Below are 12,443 nucleotides of genomic sequence, written 5' to 3' on the forward strand. Positions count from 1 at the left end.
TCCAAAAATCCTTCACCCAGTGTGTGCTGCAGTCTTGTGAGGTCGAACGAATGGCTCTTATTACTGCCGCTTTACAGTGAAGGGAGAAAAAAGAAAAAGAAAAAACACTTGACTTGTACTAATAGCTGCGAAGCCATGCTGGTCACCAAAGGTCTGAAGACGAAGCACCCTGTCAGTGCCCAGCTTGGGAAATTAGCAAATAATGTTCCCTTCCCCCTGACAAATGTGTGACAGCTCGCCTTCGCCAATCATTCTCTCCTAACGTTATGATGCATGTCCTGGATCCCCACTGGAGGATACAGGCGAAGTTTACTGACCCTCAATTTACCCATGACAAATGGGGTCCCGGTAAATGTGCGTTTTCTGGGGCGCGGAAGGGGTTCATTTTAAGCAATCCTGGTTATGTGGATGTCACTGATTAGGATAAATAGTGGCTGAGTGTGTTAGGACTGCTTGCAGAACCATATTACCAAGAGCCCGCATCGTTGCCCCTGGAGGGGAGCACTCGTGGAAACTTGGCCAAGATAGAAAACCAAAAGCTCTGATGCAATTAGGAGCTTAAATTGGATGAATTGTACACTCAAGTTTTTATTTATGATTTACTCTTTCATACACTTATGTAAGTATGCAATAAAAAGGTGAAAATGCTGCAAATGAGGCCAGAAAATTGAGACCTTTTGGTTTAGAAATATTTAATCTGGCCCGCACGTACAGGTTTTAGGGTTTAATAAAGTGAAAAGTATAATACAGTATTGACTCAGATACAGCCAGGACTTTCTCCTTTTGATTTTCTACAACCTTGCTGACAGCTGGTTCTACCAGTCCTGTCCTGACCAATAGATAACCAATATATGGATTAGACAGAGGACAAATCAGCAAGCTCCAAGGGACGACAAGCTTTTTAGAAGGTAAAAGGTATAGACTGTAAAACATCAAAATAGGCAACAAGTCATTCCTTTAAAAATGTGCCACTTAAAGAACGGATATAAGCTATTTAAAGCAGTCGGTAAACTGCAGGCTTCTCAAGTTTTATATAGTATGTCTGTTTGTCTCATTAGTGTTTTAAACATTCAAGAGTCGATGCCAACAGGATTATTTGACATATACTACACCGTGCTCTCTTTCTGAGAATGGATTGTGAGTTTTGGAGCCGTTCCAGGGTGCTAACCCGAGTGAGGACATGTCCCTCTGCTGTTCGAATTGACTGCAGTCTCCTCTGTGTTGACTCTTGGTAATTTGTGATAATTTCTTAAATTGAGCGAGTTAAATTTCCACAATTAGGGTGGTGGTGCAAGAAGAGTCAACATAAAAAAAAAGTCTAAAAAGGCACTCCTCTCAAGCCGTGCTCTCAAGTCATGCTCGAAGCCATATGCTTTGATAACTAGTCCTTTGATATGCACACGGTGCTCTCCAATATGACACCGTGCCTTTCTGTGCCTTTTAGACAGCACTGTGTCACTACATGCCCTTTTCAGCCCATGTAATGTGCTATTATAACTCCAAATCTATTTGCAAATGAAGTGCCATTTGCTCAAGAGTCAGAAACAGAAAGAAAAGCTATAGCTGGAAATGAGTTTCATTCTTAAATACAATATCTGCTCTCTTACACTCAATGCATCAGCCAATTGTCATTTTAATGTCCGAGAGATGTAGCTAACATCCTTTTACCTACTGTACGTGTGGAAGCAGTGATATCTTTTTCTAGCGTTATGCATTCTGCTCTTATAACGGTTTCGTTCTCTCAAGCGTCAACCCCTGTACAATCAGGGTAAGCCACATAGGGAATAGCAGAGCAGAGGAGCCAGACCTGTCTATTGGTGACTTTCTCTTTTAATTCACCACACTAATCAATTGTACCACCGTTGCCTCGAGGGGTAATTGTATCTTTATACTAACTGGAAGTGAGTAGGAACCCAGGGAAGACAGAGAAGAAGAATGGTGGGAAAAAAAACAACAAAGATAGGGAGAAGGGGACACGTTTCCCCAGTAAAACCTGATGGTAATCATCCCAATCCGCTTAGCCTCTGTGACTAATGGGGTCTGTTCTTAAGGGACCTGGCACTTTCACTAGGGTGCTATAGAAGCCATTAATGTCTTAACTTATACACCTTCTCAGGGCTGCACAGTAACACATGTACACACATACACACACATTTCCCCCTCACTCACTCTCATACAAATACACACATACACTTTCATTATCCCAGTGCCTTGTTGGCCTCTGCTCTGCTCCTGCTAGGGAGGTTAAATGCAGGAGAGCTGGGCCAGACTGCATGGTTGGAGGAGAAGGGGACGGGTGGTTGGGGGTGGTGGTGGAGGTGGTGGTGCTGGAGATTTTAGAAGTGGGAGGGGGGACTTGATGAGAAACAGCTGCCCCAGGATGGAGGGGTCTGGATGGGGATTTTGGGTGAGGGAGTTGGGGGGGGGCTGCACAACCCTGGCCTTGAGCGTAGCAAGGCCAGGGTTGTGCTTTGAGGCTTGGGAGTGCAGGGGGAAGTGTGAGTGCCTTGACGCACCCCCATTTCATTCTGCCCATCAGAGTTGGAACAGTCAGAGGCTTCCAGGTCAGACAGGCTCTGACCCCCAGAACCTCTGTCTCCTCACCAATGATGACAGATAAGACCACCACTTCCTTCTGTTAGCCAAGATAATCAGATCCTTTACTTAGAGTGTGACACACACACTCCCCTTCTCTCTCACGTACATATCTCTCCCTCTTTGCCGTTAATTCTCTCCTATGAATTCATGTTCAGCATACATGAGAATAACCAGATATATGTGTGCACTTAACCTACAGTAGATATGGCTTTTCTAATCTGATTTATTGTAAGAAAAAAAAAGAAATCACATTTTGGCTTATAAAAAATTGGCTCATTAGCAGAAAGCATTATCTGTCTCACTAAATAACAGATAAAGAGAACTGGCAGAAATAACTTTCCTGACAGCTTGATTCTAACAGAGCTTGGCAACGACCTTGTATGGTGGCAGGTCAGAGAGGGATCGAGTTGCACTTGTAGTCGCCCCCCTCCACAACAGCTTTTCACGAGCAGTGCAAATCTCACACATTCAACATTCAGCAAGTCGGACGGTTAGTTCATTATTAGTGCCTGGACTTAAGGCTGGGGGCTCCATCCAGAAGGAAGGGGGAAAAGCGGGGGTACATGAATAAGCCTGTAGAAAAAGGGAGAGCAGGGTGGAGGAAGTTTTGACTCACCGGTATAGACGAATCTTCCAGGGGCGCCTTTGCAGAACTGCTTGGACTTGTAGGACAGCGTTACTTCCACAACACCGGGAATGTGCCGAGGTGGAGTCTGGACGCGGATGGCGTGGGGAGTTATGAGCTGGATCACAGAGATTTAAAAAAAGCAAAAGAAAAAAGGGGTATAAGCGGTCATTACTTGCTAGAAAGTTTGTCTTAATAATTATTATTCTAATATTGTGGATGGGTTTCAATTGAGTATAAAATGTGAAATTCTACATCGTACCTCACTCCATACAAGCATGGTGCCGAACACAACTTGTAGGCCATCGAAGAAGTTGTCCCCTATGAGGATGACAGTGGCACCTCCAGTGGTCCATCCCTCACTGGGACTGATAGCCTTGATGCATGGGGTGGCTGCTTATCCAAGACAAAGAGAAGAGCAAATTCAGCACCTAAGCTTCAGCACTAGGCCTCACGTCTCCTTCCACTCAGACACATTACTGCGCCACCTCTACGTTGAGCCCTCCATATCTCTCTCACAAAAGACATATCATGGAAATTGCCCCTGGAAAAAAAATGATGGATTTGTCCTTTAAGGCACGAGAATCAAAATCATTTATCAGTGCGCTGGAGTGATGTAGTTAAGCAGACCCTTCAAATGGTCCACTTCACAAAGGCTAAACGCCAGGCTCACCAGGAAAATGATTTGATGGAGCAAATTATGTGTCAGGGCAAATGTAGCTATCAGAATTGATTAAGCATGCACCCGCATGTACAGTAAAATTTCAAAGTTGAACACATCTTAAATGAGTCAAGAATACAGGCTGTTAAAGTGGAAATGACAAGCTAAAGCTTTGCTGGTTCATGTTATTTCATTACCTTTGTTCTTCATGTGCAGTACAGTGCAGGCGGTGAGCGTAGTTTCAGGTTTCATAACGTGAAATGCACTCATGAATTATTCAGATTGTGTTTTTTTTTTCTCTCTTTTTGTGATCGATTCAATCCATTTCATATTGTTTATTACAATGCTTTTCATCTGGCATGACTTCTGCTACGTAGCTCTGCCATTCATCAACAGTCTGGGTTGTTATTATAATCTAATTTGAGTGATCTGGTGCCTCACATTCACTGTCATTTGATGCATTACCTTAATATGGTGCTCAGCACAACACTGTGTTTACAACAGAAATAGCATGACAGCTAGCCATAAAATAGCAATATCAAATTTAATCTATTTCCATCAATATCTTTTAACACACTATGAATTGTGCATGTTTTCCCTTTTCCTCAAAATACGAGCAACTATTTTGCAAGTTCCTTTTTTTTCTCTCCCCTTTACAAGCTCACTTCTAAACCTCTATTATCCTTTCCATCCAGTAAGTAAATCACAGTCAGCCATTGTTGTATGGATCACCTCAGACAAGACATCTCCCTTTGTTTGCCTTGCTGTTGGGTCTGTTCAGGTCATGTTTGCTCTCTCTCCGTGCCCATAAAGTGCACACACACACATTGGTACTACAGGGAATCTGACTTTAACAGGCGCTGTTGACTTCATGCTAATCACCTCGTACAGATTTTCATTTGTGAGGCCTGGAGGAGTGACATTTGCTTTCCTTAATTGCGAAGCAGAGCGTCTGAAAGAGGACCAACCCTCTATGGGCATGCTGGGCCCCCTCTAAGGGCCTGACCTTCATCAGTGCGGACGATTACAGCAAATAATTCACCCTTCAAAATTACTGTAAACAAATTGACTTTGGGGATGAGAGAGCGAGGGGGGCAGGAAGGAGGAGGAGGCAAGAAGAGGGCCTGATGGTGACGGTGACTGTTGGGGGGCAGCTGCAGCCTGGAACCTGCGACACGCACACACAATCACGCACGCACGCACGCACACAAAACCACACACACGCAGACGCACTACCTCGGAAATCCCAGTGCCCCCTCCCACACGCAGAAGGACCCATGGTGAGGCAGCGACTGAGGCCCTAAGCCGTCCACCCTTCTGCCTAAAAATTTGCATATGTCTCAATGCACAGACAGAGAGGGAAGCATGTGCTGAATGGGGACCGTGGCGAAGTGGATTACACAGTCAGCGCAGGCGATCTGATGACAGACACGCACAATGCCCCCTCAGCAGATGATAGGCATCATGAGGAGTGGACGGATGAGGATGCAAAGAGCCGCCCTGCCGCTCTGAGTGTTGCACCACTAAGTCTTTTGCAAACTTTGGGCTACAGCTGAGGAAATTCACTGAATTTGAATTCATATGTCATGGCTTGTTTTGGGGGCTCTTTTGTCTCTCTCTCTCTGTTTGCTAAAACGTTACCCTTGTCCATTTTTGTTTGTTTGCTTGACTTTTTTTTTTCCAAGATCGCCTTCGCTGTGAATTGATCGCGGGGTGCTGATCTGGGATCTGCTCTAATCTTTGTCGTTTCTGGTTAGGGTTAGCCGCGGAGGACGTCAAAACGGATCCAAGATCTGAGCGGAGGAGGTCCTAGCTCTAGTATTGTGACACTCAAACAGGTCTGATGTGGCCCCGTGAAGCCGTCCTTTGTTCTGCCTGCTGAAATGTGTTGTAATTGTGCTGTGGGATGTCCAGATGGTCGGTTGATAGTGCAGCTGATGGGATTATACCTTTTACCTCTCCCTGGGCCATCTGTTCCCTTTGACTCTCTCTCTCTCTCTTTCTCTCTCGCTCACTCTCAGCCTCTCTCTCTCATACTCTCTCCTTCTCTTTCTCCTTTCCTCCTCTCCTTTTTCCCCCCTTCTTTTCTCCTTCTCTTTCTTCCTCTTAGGCCCAGCAGTCTGGATTCACTTGTCTTTATTGCATAAACCCTAACAGCATTACAGCCACTTGGCATGCAAATGAGGCAGGCGCTGCAGGCTCTATGCTGAGTCTCCTATATTGTCTGGGGCTCTATAATGGTGGAACTGAGCTAAGGAACGTGTGTGTGCGCGAGTGTGTCTGAGTAAGTGAGAAAGAGAGAGAGAAATTCTGTGTGTGTCAGTGCTGGTTGTTCGTGTGTGTCTGTGTGTGTGTGTGGGGGGGGGGGGGTGCTCTGTGTGAAAGACTCAGCTATTTGTGAGCATGTTTATGCACCTTTGAGCCTGAATCTATACATGTTTGAGTGACAGGCAGCCACAAAGAACATCCATGTCTGAATGCATAATATGCTTGTTGTGTGACAGTACACACAAGTGAACAAAAATGTCACATGGCGAGATTCAGTCTGTCATCCACAGGCTGTGGCCCCTCTGTGCCAACAGGGGGCAGCACTTCTTGATCAATGCGAGGCAGTCGTGCAAGTGCGGTGTGAGCCGAGAGGAAGGATGCCTCTGTGTTTCAGCCACACAGTCAGTCAGCCAGTCACATATCTAAGGCTTCTCGCCCAGTGAACTCCCAAGGAAGAATGTGTTGCTAATTTAAAGCATGCTGTCTGCCTGCTAGTTGTCAAAGCAGTGTGGAGGACATGGCTGGAATTACATTTTATGACCGGCTCTCCTTTTCTCATGTGTCACATTTCTGTTTGTTAAAGGTGACGCAAACAAAGTGAGCAATCGCAGTTGATGCATGTTAAATTAGTTTGTTATGGAGCCGAGCCTAAGAGGGAGGGAGGGGGGAAAAAAGAGAAAAAACAAATCTCAACTTGTGTGAGCACACACAGTTAAGCAGAGGGAAGGTGTATTAAAGTTATTAGACAAAGACATGTTCAACTGGGCGGTTGACAATGGCTTCTTTTCTTGCTTTACGGGGCGTCACTCTGCTGCTTTGAAGAGTGTGGTGAAGGGTAGAATAAAAAAGGATGGGTTAGGGTAACCTGTAAAGAACACGAGCGTGCACACACGCACACACACACACAACGCAGGGGGTCCCATGGGAGCGGGGGAACATGGAGGCGAGGGCTCAACCTCTTTAATTGCTCTCCTCATTAAGAAACTGGTTGCTAGGCGATCCACACCTATCGTGTCATAAACGTGAAACACACAAACAGAACGTCAGCGAACATAATGACTTTGGTGCTCCGGGCAGGACTTTAATTATTTGATTTTGTTCTCCAGTAGAGGAGTCATTAATAAAGACAAAAACAAATAGATTAGCTTTTCCCCCACTAGGACTGGAGAGCACTGAGATATATTAATTGTCTGGTCTTTTTTTTTTTCTTTTTTTTTTGTATTAGTCGTTGTTGTATTAAACATTACATTTGCTTTTGGTGATAGAACCATTAATGCCCATTAATGTGTAGAGAAGCTTGTTTTAGTCAGTGGTGTATATAAACTGTTTGCCCAGCCATAATTGGCCCTTGAAATCTGAAAATAAGCAATTTGCACAATTGGGCTAAGTCAGTTAACTTTTCTTTCTTTCTTTTCCTTGCAGTCTTTCAGCTGTGTGTGCTCCCATCTGCAAGCGGAGGCCACAAGGGTCAGAAGGTTATGTTTAGTGCATTTTACTTTTTGGATTTCCCATGGTTTGGTGGTCCTACTTTTCTCTCTTTTGGCTGAGAAGGCAATCAGTCTATCATATGGAATCAGTTGGAAGAAAAACAGTAAGTTCTGTTTTTCTCATAGGCCACCCCCCACACCCCTTCTCTCCTTCTCTCTCTTTCTCTCTGTTTCACACACACACACACACACACACACACACACACACACACACACACACACACACACAAGCAACCCCCCTTACCTCCCCCCTCTTTTCTGTCTTTCTCCTTCCTCCCCCTGTTTCAGTTCTCTCACAGCTAAAACTGCAGAACCCAGTGGCAGGAAATTGACCTCACAGCCAAATTCTTCAGCAATTTGATCATGTTTCACATTGGCTTTTAAGACAAATGTAGGTGCATAAGGAGACTGGAAGTAGTATAACATTTTAAAAGAGTGAATTAGTCCGAGTATTATCATCTTCGCTGGCGATACTGAAATGATAAACACTGACTAATGCATGTTGCTTCCAATCAAGACATAACAGCAGGTATGAGTGAGGCCAAAAGCAACTTAAAAAGTGAAAAAAAATGAAAGTGATGGAGGAACGAAAGCTTCTAAGCAACTAGAAGCAACTAGGTGTGTGATCTGGGAGGAAAAAAATGGGAGGATGTCTGAAAGAAACTATGAGAAAAAGGAGCGTAGCAAATTATAAGATGTAAAAATGTGCCTACCATTCTCCAGATAAGGAGGCGTACCTTCTGAAGGGTCGAGTCTGCGAGCCCTTCGCCCATGCTTGGAATTGTTGTGTACAAACATGTTGTCAGAGACAGCCAAGACATGGCCGTCCACATTGACGGTCGTCGATACGACAACCTGCGAGAGGAATTAAAGCAAAACATGTCATTGAGCAAGTTTGAAGGTGATAATAGTACATTTTGGTAAAGGTTTAGGGACATTCTGAGGGATGTATGAATAGTTTGTTGTGTCCAGGTGCTAAAGCTCATGAATTGGTTGTCCTCTTTGGACAGATCACATTACATCAACCTCCCCTCCCTGCCATTTCCTTTTTTCTTTTTACTGTCGTGCATTTGTGTACAGCTAATTGACATTTCAATCACTAAAATACCATTTCCGTTTACCCACTCTACCAACTGTCATCATAGGCGAAGCTCGGTATTATTGATCAGCTTGTCCATCTCTTTGAGGATGGAAGGCCTCCCTTTTAAAATATTACTGGAGTCATTAGCAACTGAACAGTGCTCTATCCCATCTCTCAGCAAACATTTTACTAGGATCAAATTCCAAGCCATACTCCATATTTCATAATGCTTATTTTTGTTGTTGTTTTTTTGGCTACCACATTCCAAACAGTGAGCCACATGTGAATGGCCAAAGTGTTTTTGAGCCGGAAACAGAGAGCCCCTCTCAGGTTTGCTTCGCCGGTAAGTGACCTCGGTGTAGCAGTGGAATTTAGGGGGGTGCTTTTTTTGGTTGGTTTGGGGTAGGTGGGGGTATAGGGAGAGGAGGGGAGAGAAGGGGAAGTGAAAGAGCTCCATTCTTGTGAGCAGGTTCAGAGCTGGGCCAAGCTGAGGATGATGGATTGGGCCCTTTCTGGCCTCCAGCTGGTTTTGGGGTAATAAGAAGAGTGGAAGGCATGCAGAATACACAACTTTAGCCAGAGAAACACCTACGGTGGCACATCTGGGAAATCTATTTAGGGCAAATGACATACTAACTGCTGGAATAAAGGCAATCGATGATAATAAAAAGTAAAAACATCTTCTGTTTTGGGAAAATAATATAGTTACACAAAAAGAGTGATGCAAAAAGTTCTTGCATTCCTTTTGACATATAGGAGTGAGAGGTGAAAGCCCTTGGTGGCTGTCACGCATCAGTCCACATTCAGCCTGAGGGAAGATTTGAAGAGGCAGGGGAGGTCTGATGGTAGTGACATCAGGAGGGGACACCCTGTCTTGTCTGTTTCATATCTGGGCTTCCTCCTGGAGGATGCTGGCTTATGTGTCTATCACAAAACAGTGCTGCCAGTGACGGCCGCCCTCCTGTAGGCTGTCGTTACCCTGATAGGACAAATCACACTAAACTCTCACTGTCTCACCTTGACCTAGTGGGCTGCTTGTGGTGATGTGGGCTGCTGAGTAGGATAGGTAGACAAATGGAACAACAGGGAGTCAATCATTTGAAGGCTTAACTATTTGACACTTTAGATAAGACTGAGTTAAGAGATGGTAAAAATGTATTTTAACTGGCAGTATTTTGTTAGCTTACAATAATGTTTTCTTATTTTTTTTAAAAGCATGGTTTTGACATAAAGTACATGCATATGTGGATAAACATATATGCAAGGGTTCCTAGCGTGTATCCCATCTATCTATCTATATGTCTATGTGTGTGTGTCTGCCTGTGGGCGTGCTTGCAGATATGCGTGTGCAAGAAGGTATGCGTTTCCGCTGCCAGACAGTTCGTGAGTTAACACTGTTGTTACATTTGGTTGGATCGTCCTCCCCTCTGTGCAGAGGCTCAGAAAGCTGTCAGGGACACAATTGATGGCACTCTTAAATCCTATATCCTTATTTGTGTCAGATGGTATTCCCTAATAAATATTCTGTCCAAGAGCACACAGGACACAAAATCCCTCTCTCTCTCTCTTTGCCTGGTTTTTGCCTCCTTCAGTGCCAATAATAAAAATGTATTCATATGTGAATCTGTGTCAGTGTGACTTAGTATAGTGGAGCAGCTGTGGCTGTGCATTTGCACACCTGTGTGTGTGAGAGCGTGCGTGTCTGCAAAAAGAGAGCGAGACAGTGAAAGACAGGGACAGAAATAGAGCATATGTGTGAAATAGATTTCAGTCACCTGGAATCTGCGCATGTCTCGTGGATTCCCTGCATTCTTCAGACAGTTCTGATTGCACTTGAGAAAGAACTTTAGGAAGAATCTGTGAGAGAGCAGAAAAGAAAAAGCAAAAATATTAATTATACTTTTGAAGCTGGAATTTTAGCTGGCGAGGTGACAGAATATTTCAACAGGATTTCTCAAGCACACCCATTTTCCACATTCATTCATTCACCGTGTGAGCATCACGGTATCTCGGTTTGAGAAGTCGCACTCTTTATTATTCTTTCAAAATCTAGAGCTGTTTGTGATCTCATCCTCTCACCTGAGTTCACGGGTCTTTCCCAACTCCCATCTGCCACTAACATATAGGAAGTCACTTGATATTCCACCCACCGCTTTAATCCCAGGACACCCCCTGTGCAATTAAAGTTCTCCTGTTCAATAGGGAAGCAAATGAGGCCCACCTGTGACCAGGTCTTGTTTGAAGAGCATCAGGGATAAAGGACCTAACAAGGTGAGAGCGCGCCACAAAACTTATAGTCCTGTCAGGCAATTAGGCGGACACTCCTGGGACCACCGTATGCCACACACACACACACGCGCACAGACAGACACACATACACACACATAACGCATACACACACCCATGTTCTTGTGGGTGGGTGAGGCAATTATGCCACAAATTACAACCTGGCTAATCGTCTCTGAACAAATGTCACGTCTGAGTGAGATCTGGGCTTGCTTAGTTTGTAAGCCGCCTTCTCAGGTCTTGCTGAATTTATTGATAAGCCCTCGTACTGAGAGTTCTATATCAGATGAGGCTTTACAGACATCAAATAGTTAAAGAGAGGAAAACTAAAAACAAGACCAATAAGAGAAATTATCTCAGATGTAGCCCATTGTGTAAAATCCCACACAACCACACAGAATAAACAATGAAATCGACTTGTTGTTTTTGCAAATTCTCCCCACAGAATCATGACTGATTGCGCCTTTGCTTTCTCCGATTCTTTATAAATACAGTGCTGTGATATTTATTTTTCATCACATTGCACTAGCATTACTATATGCAATACTGCGGTTTTCATTGTAATACTAACTTGACTCACAGAATTGCAGCAGCTCATTGGATTACCATAGATTGCACCATAGATTGCACGGACATTTCATTCAGCTAAATACAGTGGCTTGTGTGGCCTGCGAGGACGCTTTCACAACACTTAAGACTTCTCGTTCGCCCAGTGGGATCCTGGCCAAGCCATAAATCAGAGTCTGAAATGACCCTTCTAACCCCGGCCACATTAACACATGCACTGGTCATTTAGAAGCGTTCTTCGATAGACTCCTATACCTTGTGCTTCGCGGAGGGCCCAGGAGGGAGAGGAGAGGTGAGAAAATATTTTCACTCCACATCCAAGAAGCTTTGGCTTGGACATCAATAAAAGACGTTTTAACCCATGCCAGAATGCTGATTGCCTGTCGGTGTGTGGTGAGGCCATAAAAAACCTGACTTGTCATTAGTGCATTTCGCTTGATTGTGTTCACTGTGTTTTCGGGTTGCATCTGTTGGCTGATCATCAAAATGACCATTATGTACTCTAATTCCCTGACCCTGTTTTTATTTCCCCAAAGAGCCATAATGTAGAGCAGCAGACATCTGCGGAAAGCAGACCTGAAATACGACTTTTATTTGTCTGTCGCCTCTCATATAGATTGGGCAAGGCGGGTGGTGCATATTTGTGTGCGCGTGTGCACACATCTACATGCATATGTGCGTGCAGGCATGCGCACGTACATCCATCACCGGTTGGTAAACAATTTATGTCAAAGCAAGAGATAGAATATATTTCCCAAGCAATGCATTGACTTCATAAAAGAAACACATTACTTTCAGAGTTAGTCTTGTCTCTTTTCTGGGATACTTTAATGCTTTTACATACTGTTCCCACTACAGCAAAACCAAAAG

General features: G+C 44.3%; 1 protein-coding gene across 8 annotated transcripts in view; it reads right to left on the reverse strand.

Annotated features, from left to right (window-relative positions):
• Positions 1-12,443, reverse strand: part of LOC146560965 (transcription factor COE3) — a 67,022-nt gene that overhangs the window by 17,301 nt on the left and 37,278 nt on the right. For 2 of the 8 annotated variants that reach the window (XM_085296612.1, XM_085296609.1), the window contains exons 7-10: positions 10,496-10,577; positions 8,377-8,494; positions 3,486-3,616; positions 3,215-3,341 (exon numbers count right to left, since the gene is read on the reverse strand). In XM_085296612.1, coding sequence (XP_085152738.1) covers positions 3,215-3,341; positions 3,486-3,616; positions 8,377-8,494; positions 10,496-10,577 — 458 coding nt within the window. Of the gene's footprint in view, positions 1-3,214; positions 3,342-3,485; positions 3,620-8,352; positions 8,495-10,495; positions 10,578-12,443 lie in introns of all 8 variants that reach the window. The other 6 variants (XM_085296611.1, XM_085296608.1, XM_085296613.1 and 3 more) reach the window with 3 other exon arrangements.

This window comes from Mchenga conophoros, linkage group LG13 (assembly GCF_057382185.1).
Source record: "Mchenga conophoros isolate Kocher_MC1m ecotype Shallow Benthic linkage group LG13, M_conophoros_male_GT1.1, whole genome shotgun sequence".
In the NCBI taxonomy this organism is placed as follows: Eukaryota; Metazoa; Chordata; class Actinopteri; order Cichliformes; family Cichlidae; genus Mchenga; species Mchenga conophoros.